The sequence below is a fragment of the Protopterus annectens genome, chromosome 5.part0 (assembly GCF_019279795.1).
Source record: "Protopterus annectens isolate FY-2018-M chromosome 5.part0, PAN1.0, whole genome shotgun sequence".
In the NCBI taxonomy this organism is placed as follows: Eukaryota; Metazoa; Chordata; order Ceratodontiformes; family Protopteridae; genus Protopterus; species Protopterus annectens.
This window is the reverse complement of record NC_056735.1, coordinates 1,168,161,630-1,168,188,822: the sequence shown is the minus strand read 5'-3', so window position 1 is coordinate 1,168,188,822 and position 27,193 is coordinate 1,168,161,630. Positions and strand designations below refer to the sequence as shown.

General features: G+C 42.2%; 1 protein-coding gene across 2 annotated transcripts in view; it reads left to right on the top strand.

Moving 5' to 3' along the window:
- GK5 (glycerol kinase 5) overlaps nt 1–27,193 on the top strand; it is a 478,960-nt gene that overhangs the window by 247,146 nt on the left and 204,621 nt on the right. For both annotated transcript variants that reach the window (XM_044071017.1, XR_006364759.1), the window contains exons 5-8: nt 3,254–3,385; nt 19,011–19,086; nt 20,224–20,285; nt 20,408–20,481. In XM_044071017.1, the coding sequence (XP_043926952.1) occupies nt 3,254–3,385; nt 19,011–19,086; nt 20,224–20,285; nt 20,408–20,481 (344 nt within the window). The remainder of the gene's footprint in view (nt 1–3,253; nt 3,386–19,010; nt 19,087–20,223; nt 20,286–20,407; nt 20,482–27,193) is intronic.

The following is a 27,193-nucleotide window of genomic DNA, read 5'->3' as shown; positions in this document are numbered from 1 at the left end:
GATCCTTATAGCTCCAGATTGGCCACGTCAGCACTGGTACCCTTTGCTGAGGAGTTTAGTTCGGGAGCCTCCTTGGCCACCAATTCCACACCTTTTGTCTCAGGCAAGCAATCATTTCCTCAATGTCAGGATACAGTCCCTGCATCTGACAGCCTGGCATATTCTGTTTTAGACCCTGGGGGGTCGCAGCTTCCTCAGCAAGTTTTAAATGTCATTTTGGAAGCCAGGCCTAGTACAAGAAAAGTTTATGCTGATAAATGGAGGAGATTTTTCTTTGGAGCACAGCAAAGAGCTTTGATGTTTCACGGCCTAATTTGAGTGTTACACTACAGTACCTTACAGAATTATTAGACAAGGGTTTGTCTTTCTCCTCCGTGAAAGTTCATGCTGCAGCCATTTCTGCTCACTATGACTGTGACCCACCATTATTTTCTCACCCTTTGTTTAAGCAATTTCTTAGAGGGGCAAAGAATATAAGACCCCCGTAGAGCTCCTACTCCTTCCTGGGATCTCAATTTTGTGTTGGAAAAGCTGACTTTACCTCCTTTTGAACCTGCTGCTACAGCTGAGTTGAAGTTTTTGTCTTGGAAGACTGCTTTTTTGTTGGCCATTACGTCTGCTAGGAGGGTATCTGAATTACAGGCTCTAATGGCAGTTGAACCCTTCCTAATATTTCATAAGGATAGGGTATCCTTACTAACCCTACTTTTATGCCTAAAGTTGTTTCTGATGTGGCCTTGAACCAATCTATTCATTTGCCTACTTTTTATGCTGATCCCCAAAATAAAGGGGAAAAATTTTGCACACTTTGGATATTCACAGGCAGTTACGTTATTATTTGAGCAGAACTAAAGGGTTCAGGCAGTCTCAACAGTTATTCATTTCTTTTGCCTTGGGTTCACAAGGAAAACCTGTTTCAAAGCAAACTATTTCTAAGTGGATTAGCCATTGTATTGCTTTTTGTTATTCTCATCATGGAAAGGAGGTTCGGCTGGGATTAGACCTCATTCCACTAGGGCTACTGCCACTTCTACTGCTTTTTAAGGGAGTAGCTACTAAGGATATTTTGGAGGCAGCTACTTGGAGTTCAGTGCACACTTTTACTAAACATTACCATCTCCCTCTTTATTCCAAATCTAGGGCTGGGTTTGCCACTGCAGTTTTACAGGGCATGTTAGCAGCTCCTAGTGCTTTTGATTTGGCCAACCTCCTTACCTTTGCTTTGGGATTCTACCCACAGGTTATGACTGCAGCAATGTGAGGCGAAGAACATAGTACAGTTTTGTACCTACCATAAATGTAGATGTTCGAGGATCCACATTGCTGCAGTCCATTACCTCCCTCCTTCCCCTCTGTAGGTTAGGGTTGCTGTGTTGCTTTTGGGGTGATTATTTTTTCTGTAATTGGTAGTTGGGTATTTTCTATGTTTGGCTATGGCCTTTCCTTTTTAGGCCTTCTGACATCTGGGGCAAGAAAGACTGAGGATATGGCGTCGGTCATGCGCTTTAGTACCACTGCGTACTGACGTCAGATCTGAGCGACTATGACTGACGCCAGTCTAACACTTTGGTATTCGGGCCGACCGAGGACAGCGGACTACCCACATTTTATGACTGCAGCAATGTGGATCCTCAAACATCTACATTTATGGTAGGTACAAAACTGTACTTTTCCAGTCCTGCCTACACCATTTTATCTAGTATTTTTGCCTGTTCATCCCTGACAAATCATCATTTGGAGAAAGGGTTGACAGTAGAATAACAGGCTCAGACCACTTTTCCCACGGGGAGGAAGAGCAGTCCTTCCCATGCTCAGCTAGGCACTCTGCAGTTTGTCTCACTCACTGAACCCAAACTGGTGCTGCAGATGGAGCCATAGTCCCCTCATGAGCTGGTCAGTCCAGTTTCTTTCTTTTATTCAATAATGTTGAAATATTCAAGGTAAGGTAATGCCCTAGAGAAAGCAAGAAAATATACATAGTTGAGTTGATGTATAGTGAGCATTTGGAAGTTTGTTAGCATAAATATCTGGCTATCTCAACTATCTTTCTAGAGCATTGATATGATGTATGTGTATTATTTTTGTTTTGCAAAATTCAGTAACAAATCTTTTGAGGGGATACTTAATATTAAAATAATGGATGTTTCTTCAGTGACAGGGTAATACACTTGATATCAATATGTTTTTGTCTTCCTATGTTGAGGTTCATTGTTGAGACTGGATTCATTTAGGACCCATGATCTAGTGACCTCTCTTTATTTGATTATTTGCTAATCCTGTTTTTTGTCTTTTTATCCTTAAGGTACTGTGCATTTTGCTGCACAGTACCTTAGTGTTCAGGTCTGTGACAATTGGCTACAGAAGCAGCTGTGTGATAATGGGAGAACACAGCCAGGGTTCTGGTTCAACAATCACTGGAATCACATACTGGATGTGTTGACCTTAATTTTCAAAGGGTAACCGCTTTTTGGCATCTTTTTACAGAGATTTGGATCTATATATATCAAGGTACTCCACTGAAAGACAGGCTAAGTCATTTAAGCCCACACCATCTCTTGTCAATAAATCTAACTTGTTTATAACCTTATTAGTGTTCAGGAAACAGTAGATGTAGGTCTTATAGCAGTCTGAAGTATTTGCCTCTTAATCATGCAACAGATACTTCAGGAATTAATATAGGGATCTTTTCTAGGTCACTGCATATAGGTTCACAGGTGTAGACTAGGCCAACAAATGCTATGATCCTTACAACTAGCTATACAACCCACAATTTTGATTTTTATAGGAGGTGATTTACTGATTGCCTCTGGGAACTAGAAACAAGCTTCACAGATACTAGCGGTACTGGTTGTTCCATGGCTACTTTCTGGGAACAATTGTTTTGTGACTGCCCTGTGCTGAATGTTATTGTCTGTTACCACAGTTATTTCTGCTTGTTGTTTTGAATACTGAAGTATTTCATTAAGTACACATGTGTGTATGTATTACAGATGGTATGTCCACAGCCTTCCTTGTTTGGTGTTTGCTGTAGATGCATTTTTTGCCCTTTGTAATGCATATTTCAGATTCCACAGTGATGTGGTCCTGTTTTCACATCTGCTGAAATTTTAGCTGTTTGCCTTATTATCATCAGTGTGTTTTTTTATGGTTAAGACTGTTAAACACTGTGCAAATAAGGGAGTGAAAGATCTGTGAATTGTACAGTCTGAATGTATTCTAGCAGCAGTTACATTGATATTTTTTTTCTCTGCAGACTATCAATGGGTTTTCCAAAGTGTTGTACTTTTTGAGCAGGAGAAAACGTTTTTTGGCTGCAAGTGCCCATTCATTTACAACCCAGCATATCTCTCTCCGTTTAGTCTGGATACTACAGAACCTTAAAGAGGTAGTATTTCTTTCTTCCTTGCAAGGAACTTGTTCACTGTATTCTAACTCCTTAGAGGTTACTTATGTTTGCTATTTCTTGATTTCCACAAGCTTAATTTTTCCTAGTTTTAGTTTTACTGCAGGAGAGCGTTCAGCCTCTAGTTGAAGAAAGATAGTTTGAGCCTCTCTCTTTCCTGAGAGAGAGTCAACCCTTAAACACAGAGTATGACCTCCTGAGATAAATTTAACAATACTGCAGAATACCAAATGAAATAATTACTATACCTGTTCACAAAGATGTGTTAATACCTCTTTTGTTACCTGACAACAGCATGTGTTGTAAACGAGCATTGATTAGTTTAAATTGCCTACTGAAATGATTTGCATATAAATTGTGTATACTTACATTGGGTATAGGCTTTAGACCATCAGTTATCTTATCTCTAACATGTTTCTATTTTGCACTTATTTCCTGGGTGATTATGAAAGTTGTGCATTAAAACCATTCCACATACGTGGTTATTAAAACATTCACTCATTTCTTTTCCTGTTAAGGTCCATAATCCAGTGCAGTGTCACAGGGGAGCCAGAGCCGTCATGGTGCTCACTGCGTCCAGTGTACTGAGGCTCATTTTGAACTAGTTACTTCTAAATGCTGTCCCCTCAGGTCCTGATATTTGTTAGTAAAATGCTATTAACTGAGCACCATTTATGTCACTAAGTGTATGCGCACGTAAATAGTTGCAAAATTTACTGGGGGTACATTAAGTTTGCTATTGAACATAAACCTTTCCATTTCCTCCTTCCCTTTCAGCATTTCTTTCATCCAGAGAATTTTCACCATTTGTATGAGTCATTGTTGGCTGACCATCTTGGCAAAGTCACAAGCCCTGTTCCCTCACATGCATATGGCTGGTAGATTTTTAATTTCCATGGCTAGCAAGAGAAAGGAATTATGCACTACAGGTATTTGCATCTCTGTTACTAGTACTCAATCAAGAAAAAATCCAAATTATCGTCTCTCACAGGCTTCAGTTTGTAGGAAAAAAATTAAGTAGGATAGCATGCAGAAAAAGATTTCCTCAAGACAGAGGTCACAGTGATTAACAGTTACGTCACTTCCAGGCTTTTCCAGCAGCTATGTTTCTAGTGGTACTCTGTCCCATGCCTTTTTTGGGCCTCCTCTGCAGGGTGGAACCATTTGCTAGTTCCTTGTGTTATCTTTTTCATAGCTGTCTTAAAAAAAATATGAGTCATCCTGTTTGTAGAGCCATTTCCTGTTTGGACATCTAACTTTAGTCAGGAACCATCTTCTTCTTCTTCTTTCGGCTTTTCCTGGTTAGGGGTCACCACAGCGGATCACTGTCCTCTCATGATTGGCAGTGGAGTTTTACAGTTTCGAGTTGCCAGCCCAGCGCCCAACCTTCCACAGAAGGCACACACATGCACGCACTCACACCTAGGGCCAATTTAGTGTGTCCAATGCACCTACAGCATGTCTTTGGGATGTGGGAGGAAATCAAAGCACCCGGAGGAAACCCACGTGACCACAGAGAGGACATGCAGACTCCACACAGAAGGCACCCCAGCTGAGAATCGAACCGGAGAACCTCTTGCTGTGAGGCGGCAATGCTAACCGCTGCACCACCGTGGCACACACCTTATTAGTCCCCAAGTTTTTTTCTTGCCATTTACAGACTGGATCTCCTCATAGTATGCATGATTTGGATAGCGTCCACTGTTATTGCCTATGAAGCATAGGCAGTGTAAGTGTAAAGGAGCCCATCAACTCATGATGCATGACTAACAAAGATGCTGCCTTTATGGTTTAGGATGGATCATGATAGTGAGTATTGTAAACATCCACTTCTACTCAACGGTCAGGCATTGTCAGAGACAAAAATGGAAACTCAGTGCAGGTACCATTTTGGGGGCCCATCCATAGATCCCAGAAAGAAACATGAAGCAGTTGTAAAGGACACAGAGCACTGTCAGGTGCAGTTAATCTCCAGAGTGTACTTCTCTGGTGATGGCTTCCACTCCCTCACTTGCTGGTCATTGCCTTTAATGAAAGGTCATCATGCAGGTCTTCATTCTTAGATATTTACAAGGTATAATGCTGAGGCATCTACATATTAAAACATTGATCTGGTTTCAGTTGTTGCCTCCCCTTAGTATTTGATATCATGCAGTCATGTAAGACACAAGCTTTTGAGTTCTTGTGACTTATTGCTTGGTCTGAAACTAAAGCCCTAGAGACTGAATCCCTTTGAATTTTTAGGCAGTTGACTGTTTGCGTTTGAGCCCATAGACATATTGGACTCCTCAGTGGACTTTGAAATTTTTGCATTGCTGATGGAAGATGGAGGAGTGTTTGCACAAAACATTTGTGCATTAGTTGCTCTTGATACCATTTCTAGGACCCTTGCTAGTCCCTCAGCTTATGTTATTGCTTTTGGTTTACACCTATCACAAACTGGCATTGCATTTTTGATATACATTGGCTAACCATACTGTCTGAGAAGGCCTTTCTAATCAAGAGTGGGTTGTAGGCAGCATTGTGGGGAGAAGTTTTGACCCTGGCTTACAGAATATATCTCAGAATGTCTCGTTTTCCTCTCCTAAAAATGTTAATGTTTAGAAGCATCTCTTGGGAGGCTGAGACAGAGCTCTCCATAATCATTCTTCTGTAACATGTAATTGAGAACATGTAATTTTTTGTGGCATAGAACAATTGTGGCTGTAAGTCCTTCATTCCCAAGAAAACAGGTCGATAAATTTGGCAGAATGAAGATTGTCCTCCATGCTTTGTTTTGTGGGCTTCGGTTAAACTGAAGTAAAGAGAGGGATGAATTTATCTAATTTAAACTGTTATGCTGAATCTCAAGTCATTGTAAGCTTTGAATTTTCATATTACATCTGTGGATGAAAAATAGAATAATTGTGAGACATTTGCTCATAGTTTGACTGGCAAATAATTATTAACCCACAGTGTAGGTGGAAGATCTGCAATCTGAACATTTAGCTTGGACAGTTTTCTAAATGTATCTGTGGATAAATTGTTGCATCCCTTGATGTTTAATTTTTATTAGTAATTGCATAAGTCTGCTTATCTTAAGTAATCTGAATAAATAATATTTATTGCATTTATTAAAGTTGTTATAATCGTAATAAGAATATCCGTTCTTTTAACAAGAAACATATTTATTAAATTATCAGTTATGACAAAGGCAATCATACATTATATAAATGAAAACAAACCAAAAATAATACCCATTTGTTAATCAGGTAGGCCTACTCTACACACAGCCTCTTGTCAGTGGTGACCAGGGAGCAATGCTTGGTTAAGTGACTTGCTCAAGGTCACTTAGTAGGCAATTGAAAGCTGAGGGAATCAAACCCTGTACTACAGGAGCTATAGCTCACAACCTGAACCTCTTCACCAACTGCCAGATCAACTAGCAGATACAAGGGAATTTTTGTTTAGGATTCAAGTGTAGCACCACATATGCTAACCCGGCCTTAGGCATAGGCCAACTAGGCGACTGCCTAGGGCTCCGGTCTAGCAGGGGCAATTTTCCAGTATTTATTTGGTGCAGGTAGACCAGGATGGGGGCACCAGGTAATGAGTTGGGGGCGCCTTGGAGCCCTTTTGCCTAGGGTACCAGTTGACCTAGGGCCGCTCTAACCTGCAGTTGTACTGAAGGAATTATGTAGGCTGCAATGTAGAAAATGTAGTAGGTGTTGAGCAAAGCCATAGGTAGGCTGGATAGCTGCAAATAACAATTCTGTCTAGCATTTATTAACCCAAAGAATGTGACATTTTCTCCATTTCATTTGAACTATTGTTTGCACTTTAAGCTTTCCGTTGCTGACTTTGATCATTTTATCAGTTGTTTGGGAGCCCATTTCCCAATCTCTAAACATTTGACTTTTAAATACATTTGGAAGTTAATTTTACAAAGTGGACAAGAAGGAATTTATAACAATTGAGTAATTTTAATGCAAATAATGATATTGTGGAAGTAGAAGACCGATTTTGTAAGGTGGATATGAAAAAATGACTGCTAACTTTTTTTTTTTTAATTATTTCAGGTTTGAAGTTGCAGTTATAAGAGAATAACTTTTTAACAGAACAGAGGAAGGAGATATTTTTTCCTATTTTCATTTTCCATTTTCCTCTTCAGAATGTTTCTATGAAATACTAAGTTATACTTTGAGATAAAATTAAGTGTATGTAACATATTTAAAATCAATAGGTCAATTAAAATGGTGTGTCGACTAGACCATTGGTCATATAAAGAGATGCTGAGAGAACCTGCGCGCTTGATAACTGAAAAAAAAAAAAAACATTTTTAAGTTCCTTGAACAAATCCATAGTCAGAGTGTCTGCTTTTTTCAGGAAAATAACTGCAGTGCATGAGAACATGAATGAAAAATATGAAGTTGCAAAGTGAATAAAAGAGGAGCACAGTTATTTTACAGAAAAAGTAACTACTGATTGGAACATCCTTTGTTAAAAGAGTAACCAAGATCAGGAATACATTGGACAGATATAAGTTATTTCTTAGAAGGCACAGGGAAAAGATGCTTTTGGCTAAGTGGAATGTAGACCTTGTGTAATAGGTAATAGAACAGACAGATTAGGTGCATCAAGTCATGCTCGCATACCTTTAAATTCTGTGATTCTTTGGAACTACACTTTCTAAATTTCACAGAGAATGTGAATACTGAGGTAGGAAGAAAAGGCAGAAAGTCTGTTCAACAAATGGAGATGGACATTTATTCAGCCATCTTGTAAGCTAAATATTACTGCCTAATCCCCAAGAATAAGTGCACTGTTTCTTTCCTACTAAGAATGCTAAATGAAAATGTTGACTGGTATTCGCCATCATAATGTTTAATCTAACATTTCCTAGCTCTTAAAGTATCAACAGGAAACGTCTTACTTGTTTTCATGCATTACCAGGTAGGTAAAGTTATCCGTATAGACCCTTTAGAGCTACAACCGAGGTCACAGGGATAGAGGTAAACTTCCTGTGGATGGTCGGTTTAGAGCAGCCAGTCAGCCTAAACCTGTATGTCTTTGGGAGTTGTAATGAAGCTGGAGTTCCTGTTAAAACTGGAGGGAGCACAGTTTAACATATGGAGGGCGTAAACTGACTGTAGCTGGAGATTCTTCTCAAAGGCTTAAGTACTCAAGATTTGAAACAGCAGCTGCTACTATTGTATCTCTCCATCACTAAGTTGTCCAGAATTTCATTTATTCAATGTATTTATTTGCTTTATTAATTGTTTTTAATTAATTAATAAATTAATTTATTTTTATGTGGTCTTCCCTGGATTCATTTCCAGCATTCATCATCTACCCACTGGCACACAGCCTTCCAGTCCCATTAGTTATTATCCACTCATTTGAGCTTCTCACACCTAAGGGCAAGGTGAAAGAACTAGCTAACTGTCATTCTTACTTGAGTTGGCTGAGCACTGTTATCTACTCCTTATAATGACAAAACCATGAAGCAGTTATTTTCAGCATGGGCAGTCCATGATCCCTCATCAAACAGGATAAGACCAGCATCCACTCAGTGCTATCTAACCAGCTCCTCATTCACCTGAGGGTACTTACCTTCATCATCCAAGGGTACTTACTGAACCCTGGATCTGAAGTAGTTAACTTAATTTTTATCTGCAACCTGTGGGTATACGGATCCGCATCGGATCCGAGCCGGCAACTTTTTTTCTAGCACCTGCTCCAAGCTCCGAGCTCCTCCCCTTACCCATAATGCCCTACCATCTCCTAACTTCCCCCAGATCTCGTTTGCCGCGCCCGTAGTGTGCATTGTGGTCTCCTTTGCTCTGAGCTCAGGGATAGTTAGTGTTAATACTTAAATCTAGTGTGTGTCGGAGTGATTTTTTTCCCTTCCTCCCCTTGTTTAGTGTATCGCTTGTTCGTCGGTTTAAAAAAAAAAAAAAGTTTTGTTAACTTGGTAGAGTAGTTAGGCCTACCCTTCCCCTACCTGTGTTTGTGTGTGGTTTTTCTGGTAGGTAGTATTTTCTTTTTGGGTGCAGGACCATGGCTGATCAGCCAAAATCTGTTTTCAAGAAATGTACAGAGTGTGGCCATAAATTCTCCCCGGCTGATGGTCACACTCTGTGCGTGATTTGCTTGGGAGTGGCACATTTGTCCACTCAATGTGCTATCTGCACCGAGTTCAATCCTAGGGCCCTTAGGGATCGGAAGGCCAAGTTAGTAGCCAAAGGTCTTCCTCCTGCTTCCATGCTGGAATCTGCCATGGCCTCGGTTTCTAGTGCTCAACCTCCCACCCAGACAGGGACTCAACCTCCCTCTTCTGCTGGTGATGGGTCTAAAAGACAAATCTACAGTCAGCGCGGCTGACAAGGAAAAAGACAAAGAAAGGCACAGAGAGGATAGGGACAAGAGAAAGGACAGACCTTGCAAGAGATCCCTGGACAGGGAGCTCTTTCTTAGTCCCCCTTCTAAGGCATGAGGCCAGTTTCTCAATGGCTCCAGTCTCCGCATTTCCACCGGAGCTACTGGAACATTCGGACCCGAGACCTTCCTCCCCATCATTGCGCAGACCAACCAGATCTGAGTCTGTGGCCTCTTCGAGGTCGACTCAGAGTTCATCGGACATGGACAGGATGATGTGGAGATTCATTCAGACCCAAATACAGATGGGAGTCTTGCCAGGACCCTCTCCCTCTGGAGGAGGGACCTCCATGCCTTTTTTGCGCCCCATCTCTCCTTCCCCGATCCGTGCTTCAGTGCTCTTGAATCCGAGGATTTTCGGAGCTGGTAGCTCGGCGCCAATGGTTCCTCCAACCTCGACTCCGGCTGTTACCTTGAGTTCCTCGGATCCGATTAGTTCGGATCCGAGCGACTCTCGGAGCCGCAGACAGGGAGTTGGACCTGAGGGAATGGATTCTTCTGATCCGACCCATTTCCTCGGACCTCAGGCTACTCTTGCTTCGGCTCTGGTCCCCGCTTCAGATCCGGGGAGGGCGTCTTCCTTGCTGGGTACTAAGGAGATCCGCTCCCCCTCTGCCTTCGAAGTGGTGGAGAGGGTTCTCTCCCAGGGATTGAGACCACAGCCCATCCCCTCAGATTCCACCCAGGCCCCCCTGGATTTGGCGACTACTCCCTTCATCCTGTCTCAGGGACAGCCTGTGCCAGAGGATCCCCAGGATAATTTCCCTGAGGAAACCCCTGCGGCTCACGAATCCCCTTCTGAGAGTCCCACTGAAGAGGGTCACCATAAGCACAAGTGCAAAAGGAGGCACTTGGACTCCCGCGAGTCCCTCACTACGGACACTGACTTAGATGAAGGAGAAGGTTCCCCCAGGTCACCTCCCGAAGACATCTCCTTTGGAGAAATCATGGAGATCCTCCGCCAGAGGGGAGGTTGGTCAGCCCCAAAACCTTCTGGGGTTGAGTCAGTGTTCCTGGAGGCCTTTGGCACGGGCCCATCTACTTCCTGATTGTCCAAACCAGCGGACCCCTTGGTGGACCTTATCACCACACAGGCATGGAAGGAGCCTGACACTGTAGAGCCCGTCCCCAAACGCCTTGACAAAATTTTATCTCCCCCTTCCAACAGACAGCCTTGGTCAAAAGGAACCCCAGTTGATGCTATGTTGGTTGCAGCGGCCACAAAGAAGGAACTAGCACAGGAGAGTTCCTCAGTCTACCCTCCAGAAAAGGAGTCCAGGTCGGTGGATAGGTTTGGGAAGCGTGTCTATTCCTCAGCGACCTTTTCAATCCGTGCTCTGAATTATTTGGCACATGTGATCCGTTGCATCGGAATTCGCTGAGTCAACCCCAGAGTCTTTATCGCCGCAGGACAGACAGTTGTTCTCTGCGAAAATGTCTACTCTGAAGTCAGTCTCAAACATGTCGATGCGGCTCCTTTCCCATGCCACAGAAGGAGCAGCTAGGGCAGCTGGGACAGGCATAGCCATGAGGCATCATGCTTGGCTCAGGTTGTGTCAGTTCACAGACCCTTTCAAGGCGTCGTTTATCAATGCTCCCTACAATGGTTCTTCCCTTTTTGGGACGACAGTACGTGACACACTTGTCCAGAGCGAAAAGGACGTGAAGACTTTATCTGCCCCCGGGATCCGCTTCTCTAACCCTCAGCGGTCCTTCTCTGGGAATCAAAGAGGGCAGAAGAAGATGTGGTTCCGAAAATCTCAGTTTTCCGGGATTCTCAGGACAACTATTCCACCAAAGGCAGAGGGGGACAGGATTGACGCCGACCCAGAGGTAGAGGGGGGGGGGTCCCAGGAATTTTGGTTCTAGGGAACCTTTTTCTGATAGACCCGGTCAGTAGCCCTGAGGGGTTGCCTGACTGTCCTACTCTGGAGGCAGTCGGGGGAAGATTGTCCTTACACCCAGCGGCATGGGAGTCTATTACGACAGATCGCTGGGTGTTGCAGATAATATCCAGAGGTTACACTATCCCATTTGTTGCCCCTCCAAATATTCCATCGAACAGGCCCCCCCCGGATCAGTCTGGATCAGGTGTCTACTGAAGGTTCTTTTTGGTGCCAAAAAAAGACTGGGGACCTCAGGCCCATTCTAGACCTGTCAACATTAAACCTGTCTGTAGCCAAACAAAAATTTCGGATGGTCACCGTACAGTCCATTCTACCTTATCTCTGAGAGTGCGACTGGATGTGCTCGTTAGACCTCCAGGATGCTTACTACCACATCAAAATACACAGAAGCTCCAGGAGGTTTCTGCACTTCCGGCTGGGAGCCAGTCATTTTCAGTTCAGAGCCCTACCCTTTGGTCTCACCACAGCTCCCAGGATGTTCACCAAGGTATTGGCAGTTGTAGCGGCTCACCTGAGGCTTCAGGGTATTCAGGTGTTTCCATACCTGGACGACTGGCTCTTCGCTGTGCCCAACAAGCATCACCTGTGTCTGGCCCGAGATTACTTCATTCGGTTGGCAGATCTACTGGGAATTAGTCAGTGTTCAGAAATCCCAATTGCAACCAGTACAAGTTCTAGACTTCATTGGGGCATGGCTAGACACTTTGCAGATGAAGGTATTCTTAACTCCAGACAGGATCTTGCACCTCAGGTGCCACATAGCTCAGATAGCGAACTCCAAGTCTCCAAAGGTGAGCGAGGTTCCCAGGGCTCTGGGCTCCATGGCTGCCTCCATATCGATTCTCCCTTGTGCACGCCTTCATAAGCGGGTTCTTCAATGGACTCTGGCTGCTCAATGGTCTTGGCTAGACCTGCCCATGGAATTTCTGATCAGGATTAGTCACGTCTGCAGGATGTCTCTTCTTTGGTGGTTAAGTTCACTGGAGATATCAGAAGAACGCCCCTTCGTGTTATCTCCAGTCCAAGCCACAGTGACCACGGACTCCTCCCAACTCTGATGGGGAGGAACACTGTTTGGGAAGGACAGTCCAAGGCACGTGGTCACAATCAGAGACCAAGTTGCACATAAATGTTCTAGAGATGAGGGCAGTGCTTTTAGAGTTGGAAGCCTTTCACACACTGTCCTTCCTCTCTGATTGCAATTCAGTCAGACAACATGTCGGTTGTCTGGTATATCAACAAGCAGGGGGGAACCAGATCCTGCCCCCTAGTGCCGAGGCCATGAGAGTGTGGGAATGGGTGATCTCCACCGGTCGGTTTCTGATAGCAACGCACATCCCTGGGTGCTCCAGCATTTTAGCGGACAGATTGAGTCGGGCTATTCTGATGCCGTACAAGTGGTCTCTGAAACAGTCAGTAGCGGAGGAGAGCTTCCTTGCATGGGGTCAGCCTTGCTGTAATCTCTTCGCATCTCCTTCCAACGCGAAGTGCAGCGAGTTCTTCGCTCTGATTCCCTCACCAGGGGAAGTCCCCAGAGATGCTCTAGTCCATGCTTGGCCCCCCGGGTTTCTGTATGCTTATCCACCACTGCCACTCATTCTGAAGTTTCTTCAGAGAGCTTGCCGACTGCGGTGCAAAGTTATCCTCATTGTCCCGTTCTGGCCTCGTCAGGTTTGGTTCCCATTCCTTTGGTCTCATCTCTTAGCTCCCCCGTGGGTTCTGGATCCCTGCCCGGATCTAATCTCCCATCTGTCGGGGGCCCGTCCTCACGATCTGGGCAGCCTCAAGCTGACAGCCTGGTTGCTCCAGTTCCATTTATTGCCAGGACTCCCGGTCTTTCATCCCCGGTAAAATCCATTCTGGTGGCTTCTCTTAAAGATTCCACTAGGAAACATTATCGCAGTAAATGGAAGTGCTTTTTCATTTTGGCCTCACAGAGAAAACTAGATCCCTTTACAGCCCCTGTTCCAGCGGTGTTGGATTTCCTGTCTGGCGTTTTTCAGCAAGGAGCTAGTTCCTCCACAGTGGAAGTACAATTGGCAGCCATTTCTAATTTTCATGTTGGTGAAGAAAACATTGCCTTAGCCTCCTCTAGGCTGTGCAAGGCTTTTCTTAAAGGTACTTTTCTGTTACGTCCACTTGTCAAGGATTCAGTGCCTCCTTGGGACCTTACCTTTGTTTTACAGGCATTGGTGGCTCCTCCATTCGAACCTGTAGCTTCGGTGGATTTGAAATGTTTGTCCTGGCAGACCGCTTTCCTAGTCACCATTACATTTGCTAGGAGGGTTTCTGAGCTTCAAGCTCTGTCTGCCATGCCTCCGTATTTGGTCTTCCACAAGGATAGGGTCTCTCTCCATACAAATCCTTCCTTCTTACCCAAAGTGGCATCTGAAGCAAACATAAACCAGTCCATTAATCTGCCCATTTTCTTCCCTAACTTCCAAAATAAAGGTGAATACAAATTTCATTTGTTAGATGTTCATAGACAGCTTTGTTTTTATCTTCATAGAACAAAGTCTTTCCGCAAGACTGACCGATTGTTTCCTTTTCCAAAGCATCATTCTCTTTCGGCTTTTCCGTTAAGTCGCCACATGGATCATCTCTTTCCATTTCTTCCTATCCTCTGCATCTTGCTCTGTCACACCAACCGCCTGCATGTCCTCTCTCACCACGTCCATAAACCTTATCTTAGGCCTTCCTCTATTCCTCTTACCTGGCAGCTCCATCCTTAGCATCTTTTTCCCAATATACCCATCATCCCTCCTCAGCACATGTCCAAACCAACGCAATCTCGTCTCTCTTGCTTTGTCTCCAAACTGTCCAACATGAGCTGACCTCTAATATACCGATTCCTAATCCTATCCATCCTAGTCACACCGATTGCAAATCTTAACATCTTTAACTCTGCCACATCCAGCTCTGACTCCTGCCTTTTGTCAATGCCACTGTCTCCAACCCATATAACATAGCTGGTCTCACTACACTCTTGTAGACCTTCCTTTCACTCTTACGGATACCCGTCTGTCACAAATCACTCCTGACACTCTTCTCCACCCATTCCACCCTGCCTGTACTCTCTTCTTCACCTCTCTTCCACATTCACCATTACTCTGAACTGTTGATCCCAAGTACTTAAACTCGTCCACCTTTACCAACTCTACTCCCTGCATCCTCACCATTCCTCTACCCTCCCTCTCATTTACACACATATATTCTGTCTTAGCCCTGCTGACCCTCATTCCTCTGCTCTCTAGAGCATATCTCCACCTCTCCAGAGTCTCCTCAACCTGATTCCTACTCTCACTACAGATCACAATGTCATCTGCAAACATCATAGTCCACGGGCCTCCTGTCTGATCTCATCTGTCAACCTGTCCATCACCACTGCAAATAAGAAAGGACTCAGAGCTGATCCTTGATGTAATCCCACCTCCACCTTAAACGGATCTGTCACTCCCACTGCAGTCCTCACCACTGTCACACTACCCTCGTACATATCCTGTACCACTCTTACGTACTTCTCTGCCACTCCCGACTTCCTCATACAATACCACAACTCTTCTCTAGGCACCCTGTCATATGCTTTCTCCAAGTCTACAAAGACGCAATGCAACTCCTTCTGACCTTCTCTGTATTTCTCCATCAACACTCTCAGAGCAAACATTGCATCTGTAGTGCTCTTTCCTGGCATGAAACCATACTGCTGATCACTAATCATCACCTCCCTTCTTAACCTTGCTTCCACTACTCTTTCCCATAACTTCAAGCTGTGACTAATCAGTTTTATCCCTCTGTAGTTACTGCAGCTCTGCACATCACCCTTATTCTTAAAGATAGGTACCAAAACACTTTTTCTCCACTCCTCAGGCATCCTCTGACTTTCCAAAATTTCATTAAACAATCTAGTTAGAAATTCCACTGCCATTTCTCCTAAGCACCTCCATGCTTCCATTGGTATGTCATCTGGGCCAACAGCCTTTCCATTCTTCATCCTCTTCATAGCTGCCCTTACTTCCTCCTTGCTAATCTGTTTCACTTCCTGATTCACTATCCCCACATCATCCAACCTTCTCTCTCTCTCATTCTCTTCATTCATCAGCCTCTCAAAATACTCTTTCCATCTACTCAACACACTCTCCTCTCTTGTGAGTACCTTTCCCTCACTATCCTTTATCACCCTTACATGCTGCACATCTTTCCCAGCTCTGTCCCTCTGTCTAGCTAATCGGTACAGGTCCTTTTCTCCCTCTTTAGTGTCCAATCTCTCGTACAACTCTCCATATGCCCTATCCTTAGCTTTTGCCACCTCTCTCTTTGCCATGCCTCATCTCCTTATACTCATGTCTACTTTCTTCATCTCTTTGACAATCCCACTTCTTCTTCGCCAGCCTCTTCCTCTGTATACTCTCCTGTACTTCCTCATTCCACCACCAGGTCTCCTTGTCCTCCTTCCTCTGTCCAGATGTCACACCAAGCACCTTTCTAGCAGTCACCCTTACTAGTTCTGCTGTAGTTACCCAGCTATTCGGTAACTCTCCACTGCCTCCCAGTGCCTGTCTTAACTCTTCCCTAAACTCCACTTCACAATCACCCTTTTTAACTTCCACCATTTAATCCTTGGCACAGCTTTCACATTCCTCCTCCTCTTCTTGATCACCAACGTCATTCTACATACCACTAATCTATGCTGCTTAACTACACTTTCACCTGCCACCACTTTACAGTCTCCAATCTCCTTAAGACTGGCCCTCCTACATAGTATATAATCAACTTGTGAGCATCTTCCTCCACTCTTGTCGTCACCCTATGCTCCACCCTCTTCTTAAAATACGTATTCACCACAGCCATGTCCATCCTTTTCGCAAAATCCACAATCATCTGACCTTCTGCATTCCTCTCCTTAACACCATACCTACCCATCACTTCCTCATCCCCTCTGTTCACTTCACCAACATGCCCATTAAAGTCCGCTCCAATCACTAGTCTCTCACCCTTGGGTACACTCACCACAACTTCATCCAACTCGCTCCAAAATTTCTCTTTCTCTTCCATCGCACACCCAACTTGAGGAGCATATGCACTAACAACATTCATCATTACACCATCAATTTCGAGCTTCATAAACATCACTCGGTCAGACACTCTCTTCACGTCTAAAACACTCTTGGCATATTGTTCCTTTAGTATAACCCCTACCCCATTTCTCCTGCCATCCACACCATGATAAAACAATTTGAACCCGTTTCCTAAACACCTGGCCTTACTTCCCTTCCATCTGGTCTCTTGCACACACAATATATCAACCTTCCTTCTCTCCATCATATCAGCTAGCTCTCTTCCTATACCAGTCATACTGCCAACATTCAAAGTTCCTACCCTCACTGCTACACTCCTAACCTTCCTCCTATCTTCCTGCCTTTGGGCACGCCGCCTCCTCTTCTCCTTCGGCCAACAGTAGCCCAATTTCCGCCAGCACCCTGTTGGCTAACAGTACTGGTGGCGGTCATTGTTAACCCGGGCCTTGACCGAACCGGTATGCAATTATGAAAAGTTCTCCGCATCAGTAATTTTTGGCAGAAGTTTTATGCCGGATGCCCTTCCTGACGCAACCCTCCCCATTTATCCGGGCTTGGGACCGGCACAAAGAAATGCACTGGCTTGTGCATCCCCAGTGGCTGGGTTGTTTCCTTTTTCCAAAGCATTTCTGGGAAAAGCTATTTCTAAAGTTTCTTTGGCCAGATGGATCACTCTTTGCATTTCACATGCCTGCAAAGCAAAAGGTTTATCTCCTCCTGGTATTGTTAAGGCTCACTCTACCAGGTCCATGGTGACTTCTGCTGCCTTTTGGTCTAGGGTTGCCTTTGGACGACATTTGTGCAGCAGCGACCTGGGCCAATTCACATTTCCCATTACAAATTAGATCTGATTTCTAGGGGTAGAGCATCCTTTGGCTCTGCGGAGCTCAGGAATATCCTTCCATAAGGGCCTCCCAGGATTGGAGTAGTTGGGGACTCTGTCCCACAGGTTGCAGATAAAATGAAGTTAACTACTTCAGATAAAGAAGTTATGTACTCACCATAACGTTCCATCTGAATAGTTATACTTCATTTTTCTGCAACATTCCCTCCCTCCGTCCCCCGAACCTTGACCTGTCTTTTCAGGTTTGGCTCATTGGGCTGAGTTGCTTATGTTTTTAGTTGCAGCAAACTCGATCTGAGGTAAGATAGGAGATGGTAGGGCATTATGGGTAAGGGGAGGAGCTCGGAGCTTGGAGCAGATGCTAGAAAAAAAGTTGCTGGCTCGGATCCGATACGGATCCGTATACCCACAGGTTGCAGAAAAATGAAGTAAAACTACTCAGATGGAACGTTATGGTGAGTGCATAACTTCTTTTTTCCAGTATTGCAATAGGGTATGTTAAACCCTTGTACCATTGGAGATGGATGAAGTGCTCAGAATATAAGGTATGAAAAGTGAATTCCACTGCTGTTGCTGACACAGGCTACTTACTCATACACCTAGTCACTTTGTGTTTTGTCACTTTTATTTGTGTTAAGAAAAAAATAATTCATCACCACCCAAACAATAGCACTGTCGTCTATCTTCTCCCCGAGTCAGATGCAGTGATGGTTGGTGATGGAAGCAGTGTGCATTTTTAATGAGATGAAAGATGTCTGCTGTATGGAAGTGTTTTCATTCTGCTTGTTCAGTAAAACCACTGCTTCTGTAAAAGCTGCTTATTCTTAAAATCTCTGTTAGCTTTTACATGTGTGTTTGGATGTCAGCTTTGTTGAAGTGCTTATAAAAATTCAAACACTGGCAGCAGCATGCTGAAACGTCTACTTTTCTGAAATTTAGAAAAAAAATGGAGTAATTTGTATAAATGCATTGTCAGTTGGGATACACTGTAGATTACTACAAACTGAGATTTTTGTCAAAAGATGTTACACCAAATAATAATATGCAACATATACATTGTTTCACTTGGACTTGTTTACACTACAAGTTTTCCAGAGCTGAACAAAGTAGGTTGCTGGTAAATAACAGCTAAAAAACTTGTATCAATATCAGAGAAGCTCCTTCTGGAAGTGCTGTGCTATTAAATAAACTTGGACAGATGTACAAATTGGGCAGGAAAATATCTAGCACTTGCAGTTCTGATACTAAAAGGTCCATTTTAAATAACTAGAAAATAGATTCAGCATTGGTCCATAAGATACTCATGAATAAGTCATGGCTAACATTTTAGATTTTGAAGGTTTTCATCATGTGTTCTTTTTCAGGTACAGCAAGCAGCTGCGGAAGGAAACTGTTGCTTTGGAACTATTGACACTTGGCTGCTGTATAACCTTACCAAAGGTGAAGGAATTGTGTAATGTTATATCTGTGATTCAGAACTGAATGTAAATTTTAAAGACAGGAGCTATATATGTAGGCAGGTCCTGTTTTGAAAAAATGAAACTACTGCATGAATTCAGAAGTGAATTATTTAGAATTTTCTGTTGTGCAAGTTCTATGGTTGTAGAATGCTTACCACATCAGAATGTTGTTTCTTGGTCTAACACCTGATCTCTGCTGTAGGCATTTAGTAAGCATGACCACACAGTTCTTCAGGAAGCAGTAAAAAAATGAACCTTGTCACTGTAATGTCTTGGTTTTGAGTGAAACATGGTTGTATGAAATCAGCTTTGGATTGCCTTACATCAGACAATTTGTTTAGCCTCATGTCGAATAATGTAGAAATGCCTGAGGGGTAGTAGTGTTAACAGGAAATTAATGGCAACTTCTTCAATGGTAGCACTGAAGCTTGCAGTTGCATTAGTTATGACACCCATTAGACTGCTGTTAAACTGTCTGTGGCAGAAGAAGTGTTTTGGATTGCTGCTTTTCTTTGGGAGCCAGTCCGGGGTCATCTGATGGCTATAGACCTATTGATCCTTAGTAACAATTGTGGTAGGTCAAGCTGGTTCCAGTGTTGAAAGCTGAAGTGAAACATTTCTGCATTGTGTGTGTGTGTGTGTGTGTGTGTGTGTGTGTGTGTGTGTGTGCGTGTGTGTGTGTGTGTGTGTGTGTGTGTGTGTGTGTGTGTGTGTGCGCGTCAGTGTGTGCGCGTGTCAGTGTTCGCACTTCTGTTTCATTAGAAGGCTGCTGTGGAAGAACTGCAGAGAAGGTGTCTTAATTGAAACTATTTGAAAATAATAGATGTGTGCATGCTGAAGACAAGTTAAAAATTATACAGGGTCATGAAAAGCCATAATTGAATAATTTTGATGTGTGTGCCTGTTTCAACTAGCATGTAAATGCACACAAAGCTTTTATATTAATTTTCATTTTAGAGTATCCATTTTATTGCACTAGATTATATTTTAGTATTAAAATTAGTAAATATCACAAGACCAGGCCCATACTTTCAAAAATAAGTAAATAAAAAAATCTTAGCTTCTTTGTGTGCCTTTATGCATTTTCAGTTTGTTGTTTTTGTTTCATATGTGCTAGGTTCAGTGCATGCCACAGATTTTTCAAATGCAAGCTCAACAGGGATTTACGACACATACCAGGTACTTGATCCTTCTAAGAACAATAATATTCAGTTTGGTATTTAATTCTTATTCCTGTGTGACTTGTATTTTCAAAAGACCTGCATCAAACATCTAACTTACAGTCCTTGTGTGTTTTGTAGATGTGCTGGAGCCACTTCTTTTCATCCATTTTGTCGATACCACTGTCAGTTTTTCCTGCAGTGGTAGATACCAGGTAAGCATGCTGCATATGTTACATGGCCAGTGATGTGAAGCAGCATAATTTATTTATTCTAAATCACGTTTAGTATACATAATTGACAAGCAGCAGTCAGTGTCAGCTGAAGATATATCCCCATTGTGTTACCAATATATTCTGAAGCTCAGCCCATCTTTCACTTCTGACGACCTTGCTGGAGTGGACACACAACAAATGTTGCAGTATTCAGCTTTGTAGAAGTACGGGATATACTAGATGATGTCACACACTGAATTGAAGCCGCAACATATTTTTTCAGGTAGCAGCTGCCGTAGTCATACTGTTTTCATGAGTCTGTGCATTTCTGCCTGCAGGTTGTCACTGCATACATTTTTACGCAGGTGGTTAGTCCTCATTGCCCCAGTGGTGCAGCAGATAGCCCACAGTGTTGCAGCAGTTAGCGTTGTTGCCTCACAGCGAGAGGTTTCCTAGTTTGATTCTTGGCTGTGGTACCCCCTCTGCAGAGTCTGCATATCACCTGTGTTTGCGTGGGTTTCCTCCCACATTCCAAAGGCATGCAGTAATTGGATTGGACACTCTAAATTGATCATAACTGAGAGTCTGTGTGTGATGTGGATGAACTGCCGTGGTAGGGCTAGCCACCTGGTGATGTAAACCTTGGCTGTAGATAATTGTCACTGTTGAAGTGACACCCCCAACCCCTTGTGCAACAATGAGAAAAAGGGGTTGTGGAGGGATATGTGGTTGCCATTCTTTTTGGTTGTTCCTTTTATGGTACTGCTGTGCCTTGCTGGAAATGTCTTGTTTCCCTAACTTCTTCACCACCTCATAATTTCTCATTGACGCTCTCTATTATGCCTGTGGCAAAACTTTAGTCAGGCTATAGACAATGAGTGCTTGGGTCATCATGTTTTCTTATCTCTTCGTTTCGACCATGCAGTGAACAAACAGTTGCACTTTGAGGTTTCTTAGTTTATTTGAATTGATGTTTTAATGCTTCTAGAAATTACATACTGGTGAAGTTCTTGAGTTTAATTTGGTTCTTGCTGATTAATTAGAGAATAGAACTTGCACATCTGGTTACTTTGGAGCTTCAGGTAGTTGTTATGGGTGAATCACCTGAGAAAAAAAGACAGGACCGCAAGATTAGAAGCTGCTTTCTGGCTGTGAGTGTTGCTGTTTGCATGATTTTAGTACATTATTGTTGGAAGCAAAAAATGTTATTTCAAAACAATTAAAAGAATGGACTGTTGGTGACTTGAAATTTGTAGGTAGTTTTCAGAGAGTTTCCATCCACCTCCACACAGCACCTATCATTTCTGTCCCTTTAGTCAGAGGTAAGGTGTCAAGCTGTGCTGTCAGTCACTCAGGCTGGATAGTGAACATAAATTATTAGAGGATCATCCAGAGAGAAGAATCATATCCTGCAGCAGTATCATATGATGGCCTTTCCTTTCCAGGGGCAGTATTTACAAAGACACTGTTGTCAAATTACTACTTTTTGGAGACTGACTGCAATCTGATAGTTCTTGGAGTCACATTGTGGGGGAAATGGATGTGTGAATATTTTGACTTCATTAAATGTTGCATTTTCCAGTGAGTTAGGGAGGACTGAAAAATCACTGCACAGATGAGAGCCTTTGAATGAGACCGTGTTACATGTATGAAGCAACAAACAAATCCTTGCAGCTCAGAGCTCCAGAGTTGAAGACCATTGGATATAAAGAATTTATGTGTTCAAGTAGTCCTTTAATTTAGGAAAGAACTGTATTACTAGGGAATAGCACAGTTCTTGAAGATGCTGAATTCTCTAAAGTTGTGCAAATCTGGAGATGTGTATATATAAGAAGTTGGGGTGGGTACAATGGGACATAGCCCCCCATGCAGAAATGCTGGCTGCCTTCTTTTTAGTGTATGTGTAGTGCCTAGAAGTATGTGTTTACATTTCATTTAGGTTTTAATTTGTTACATTTAATTGCTTGTGTTTTTGTAGTTAGTATTGCTCGGTTCTGGTGTGCGTTTGATAGACTTCTTTTATGACATGAATCCACTTTTGAGATACTGCATATGTTGTAGCTAAGCCAGTAAGGTCCCTGCACCATACTGCCTAAACCCCTTAAACAAATTGATTTGACTCTCTAAAAATATCTGTGGGTGATGTTATCAGAAGTAAGGGGGTAGTGGGGAGTTATGGAGTGTTTAAGGAAATTCCTCACAAAAACAAACAAATCAGTAAACTGCAAAGTTTATATTTTATTTGAGTTTTTTAGGTAACTTAACAGTGAGTAAAATATTCAAATAAAGTTATTGACAAAGCACAACTTTATTACACCCGTAATTTCTTATACAGTTTGTGCAACCTTACACGCATGGTGCACCATTCAGTTTACACTGAGTGCATATTTGTTTACACATTTCTATTGTCTTAGTATAATACATAACTAATACTAAATTATTTCCGAGTTTCACATTGCATCGTTCATTTACACTTACTATCTTGAAAATCAAACTTTTTTAAACTCCTTTACATAATAATAATCTTTTATCCCTCTCGCTGAACCTCCTGAAAACATGCGTCTCATTCTGGCCTGTAGTGATAAATCATAAAGTATACAGTTACGAAGTTTGATGCACTTCTCCAAATTGTGCACAACTTTTCTATTAGCCTGTTTTTCTTCTATTCACATTTGTAACTCATATGGTCTCTCAACCTCTATATATTCTACCATCATCTTGTATTACCCCTAATTCTTAAGCTTGCTTTTTTTATCTTTTCCAATACATTCCATTTTTTCCTTTTTTCCCTATTCTATTGCTATTCCTGCCTCATTCTTGCATCATTAGTTTGCCTATTAAGTCTTCTACTTCATGTGCTCTGTGCAGGCCCTGATTTTTTTCCATTTCTTTATCGTTTTTTTTTTGTTTTTTTTTTGCAGTTGTCTGTAATAACCATATTGGTACTTTTTTGTGTGGTGCACAAGGTATATTCCTTATACATTATAGAGGAAAGTCCCCTTCTCCTCTTTGCCCTGAGTCTCTTAATATTGTGTCCACAATCTGACACAAGTCCACATGAAACCTTTCCTGCCCTTCACAGCTCCAAAATACACGTCTCTAGTTCTCCACACAAATTTTTTACATCTTCAGCATTTGTTTTCTATTTCTGGGAACATTCCCCTTAATCTGTTTGGTATGTAGACATACTTAAGCAAGCATTTCCACCCAAATATCTGAAACATTTGTGATTTGTGTAATGTTTTTTCAGAGTCTCACATATTTCTGTCCATTTTTTTCCACAATTCCCTCCTCTTTTAGTGTTTTTTTCCCAGCTGGAGATTGCTTTTTTGTTTGCTTTTTATATTCCCCTTTTTCAGAAAAGCCTCATATAATCTGCTTAGTAATCCATCTTGTCTTGCTTTTTCAGTTCTAGCTTCTTTTAAAATGTTTGCTAAAAGCAGTTTGTCATTCCCTCATTTTTCTGTTTCTTTATCATATTTTTATAGAACCTTCAAAAGGGGTCTAGATTATGTCATCAAAATTGTATTCTGGCAAACATCTATTCACCGACACCTAATTAGCAAAAATCTCTTCAGCAATTCGCTGAATTTACTAGGGGCAAGGATGTAGCTGGCCAGTAACAGAACTTTGCCGTTTTCTCCACTGTAGTGCAATCTCAAAGTTGGTATATATAGTTGGGGGTGGGTACCAAGCCCCCCCCCCCCCATAGTGAGTTGGCTCGATTGACATAGATGTTGCTTTGTTGTTATTCGGCAAGTATTTCCTTGCCTTTAGTAAATTCAGCAAATCGCTGAAGCGATTTTTGCTGATTAGGTGTCTGTGACTAGATGTTCTCCAGAATACAACTTTGGTGACATAATATACATCTTTCAAAAGACCCTTATACTTTATACACTCTCCTGTCAAGATTATCTTCTCTCTTAATTCTGGCCATTCCATTCTGTTCACCAGAGAAAGCTGCCAAAACTGCAAGAATATACACTGAAAATTCAGACAAGACATTCTGTACTCTCCAAAAGCCCTCAAGTCTGAATCTATCCCAGTTGTTTGACTCTATTGAAGCACCCCCTGACAATACAAACCTATCAGACACCTCTTATTATTGTAGTCCATGGTGTGTTTAACTACACAGATAAAGAACTTTAGGTAAATATCATCATCTGGAAATGTTAATCTGACTTATTAATGAGTTCACTTCATCTGCTCATCTGCCCAAGGTCAGGGATACCTGCTACAATAACTTGAATAGTTAAGGAATACCTTGCTTTCTCAAGTTTCATCTACCTGTACTTTTAGTGATTAGTCTTTGTACCTTTCTTTTAACAGTGTCCTCCGTGACTTGGAAGGCTGGGGATTCCCATCTTAACTTGCACCATTTTTTTCAATTAGATTCCCAACTCAACTCCAACTTAAAATATATATATTGGTGCATTTCTTACACAGTTAATTTCAATTTTCATTTTAGTTTTGGTGTTAATGTTGCAAACAGTTAAAGAACAAATATGAAGGTTATGGCTTTTTTATGTTTTTGTTTCACTGTTTACTCTGTTTTTCTTTGACCACGCTTACAAAATTATATCGGTAGGTACTGGAAGTGATTGACCTAGATTAGCAAAGTATTGTGGGTAAATATAGTAGCTTATACAGTAATTTATGTAGTGAGGCATGGTGAATGTGTTCTTAATGCATTTTTACATCAAAAATTGTATAATTGGCACCTGTCGGTTTGATATCCACATTTGATATAGAAATTGCAGTAATATTCCTTAAAAGTTTCAGTCATGTTTGAGACTAGTGGCATAGCTAAGCCCTGCCTGGTATTCTTTCTAAGAGGTCCCTAGACATTTGTTCAAGCATCTTAGTAAGCAACAAAACCAAGCGTCCTCGATTTGTCAGTCTTTCTACCTTTACTTTTCTTGTGAAGCAATTATTAAATAGTAGTTGTAATTTAGGGGGAATTATAGCAGGTCATAACCCATCTGTAAATCCTCTTTCCATTTACCAGCTCTGTCAGTACTTTTAAAAATGAAAACCTTATTCCACAGAGTTAAATGTCATACCTATATAAAAAATGTGGCTCCTGCATTTGTCCACCCTTTAGGCTTCCTCCATAAACACACCCAATTTCCACCAGCTATACTCTACTGTCTGTCCTTTCACAAACCACATCTGGTCAGTCCCAATAAATTTAAGGATACTTGTGCAGTCTTATGTTAGGAGCTCCCCACCAGCAATTCAGCATCCTTATTTGATCAAAGTCCTGCTTTCAAAAGCAAAATAACTCTAGTTGTAGTAAATTAGTCTGGCAGAACATGGGTTTGATTTAATTTGATTTGATCTGTTTGTTTATTTATTGTTAATTTGTTAACCAGTCCAAGTGGACCATTTTTAGGTTCAGCTCAGGAAGGTACAATGAAAGTGAAACACAGAAATTACACTGTTGATTAAGATAGAAGGCATTACATGAGAAATAATTTTAAAGCTGTAGAAATGACATAATTCTTATACATGGTACATAGCCGGCCTTAGGCATAGGCCAACTAGGCGGCCGCCTAGGGCACCGCTCTAGTAGGGGCACTTTTCCAGTATTTATTTGATGTAGGGTAAACCAGGATGGGGGCACTGGGTAGTGTTGTGGGGGGCACCATGGAGCTGTTTTGCCTAGGGCACCAGTTGACCTAAGGCCGCTCCATGATGGTAGTATTAGTTTTTCTTTGATCCATAGCTAGGTCATCTGTGCCCTGTGCAGTTCCCCAAACTGGCACCCACTCAACTCAAAATTGAGGAGCAAAAAAAAAAAAATAATAATTCTCTTTGTTGAAAATAAGTCAACAAAAAGCTCTTCTGGCCTCCTGTAAGTGTAGCAAGCTGCTTGTCAGTTTTCATGTATGAAGCTGCGATAGTCTCATGGCTATATAAATCAGTGACAGTACTGCTCTCCATCACCTTTGCCACCTGCCAATCACCCCCTCAACAACTTGTGACTGGAGTTGCTTCCATCTTTGCTTAGCCTCAGTTACAGCTCTGTTTTTTTTAGTAAATGCTGTAATATTTACAATATGTACAACTTGTATGGATCTGTATGTGTTACATCCACTTCATTTAAAACTGCAAACAAATGTTCTAATAGGATATCACTAGCATATACAACTCTCATTCCAAACCATCTTCTTTTGGAGCCCTCCCCTATTCTTACTGTTGAGAGCCATTGTCAGCTCACCCAGCTCATTTTTTTTCTGTCTGAAACCTCAGTAGTTCTTTCAGTCTCTGTCTCTACCAAAGTTGTGATGCATTTCCATAGGCCTGTCCTCCAATTTTTAGAGTGATACACTTTCTTGTAAAAAGCTACCGCAACCTTGCCTGTACTTGAACTTTTTCACTGTATACCCCCTCTTGAAGCTGTGATTACACTCTGTGTCCTTCCTTTCTTACCTTGTTCATTCAGTCAGTGTGGTTTCTACCTCATCAATATTAGCTCAAAGCAGTTCCATCATTTACCCCCTCCGCTTTGATTCTCTGCTTTGTATGCTAGTTTCCTCACTTTTTGGAAGTATTCCAATCATTGTGCCTAGCTTTTAATCCGTAATTGCTGACTTCTATTCCAGTATCCTCTCCTGTCCATTAGTACCACCCCTTTCTGTTCATAATTTCCCTGCACAGTTGCATGAACGTCTTCCTTTCTTCATGCTCTCAAAATCACTCCTTGGCT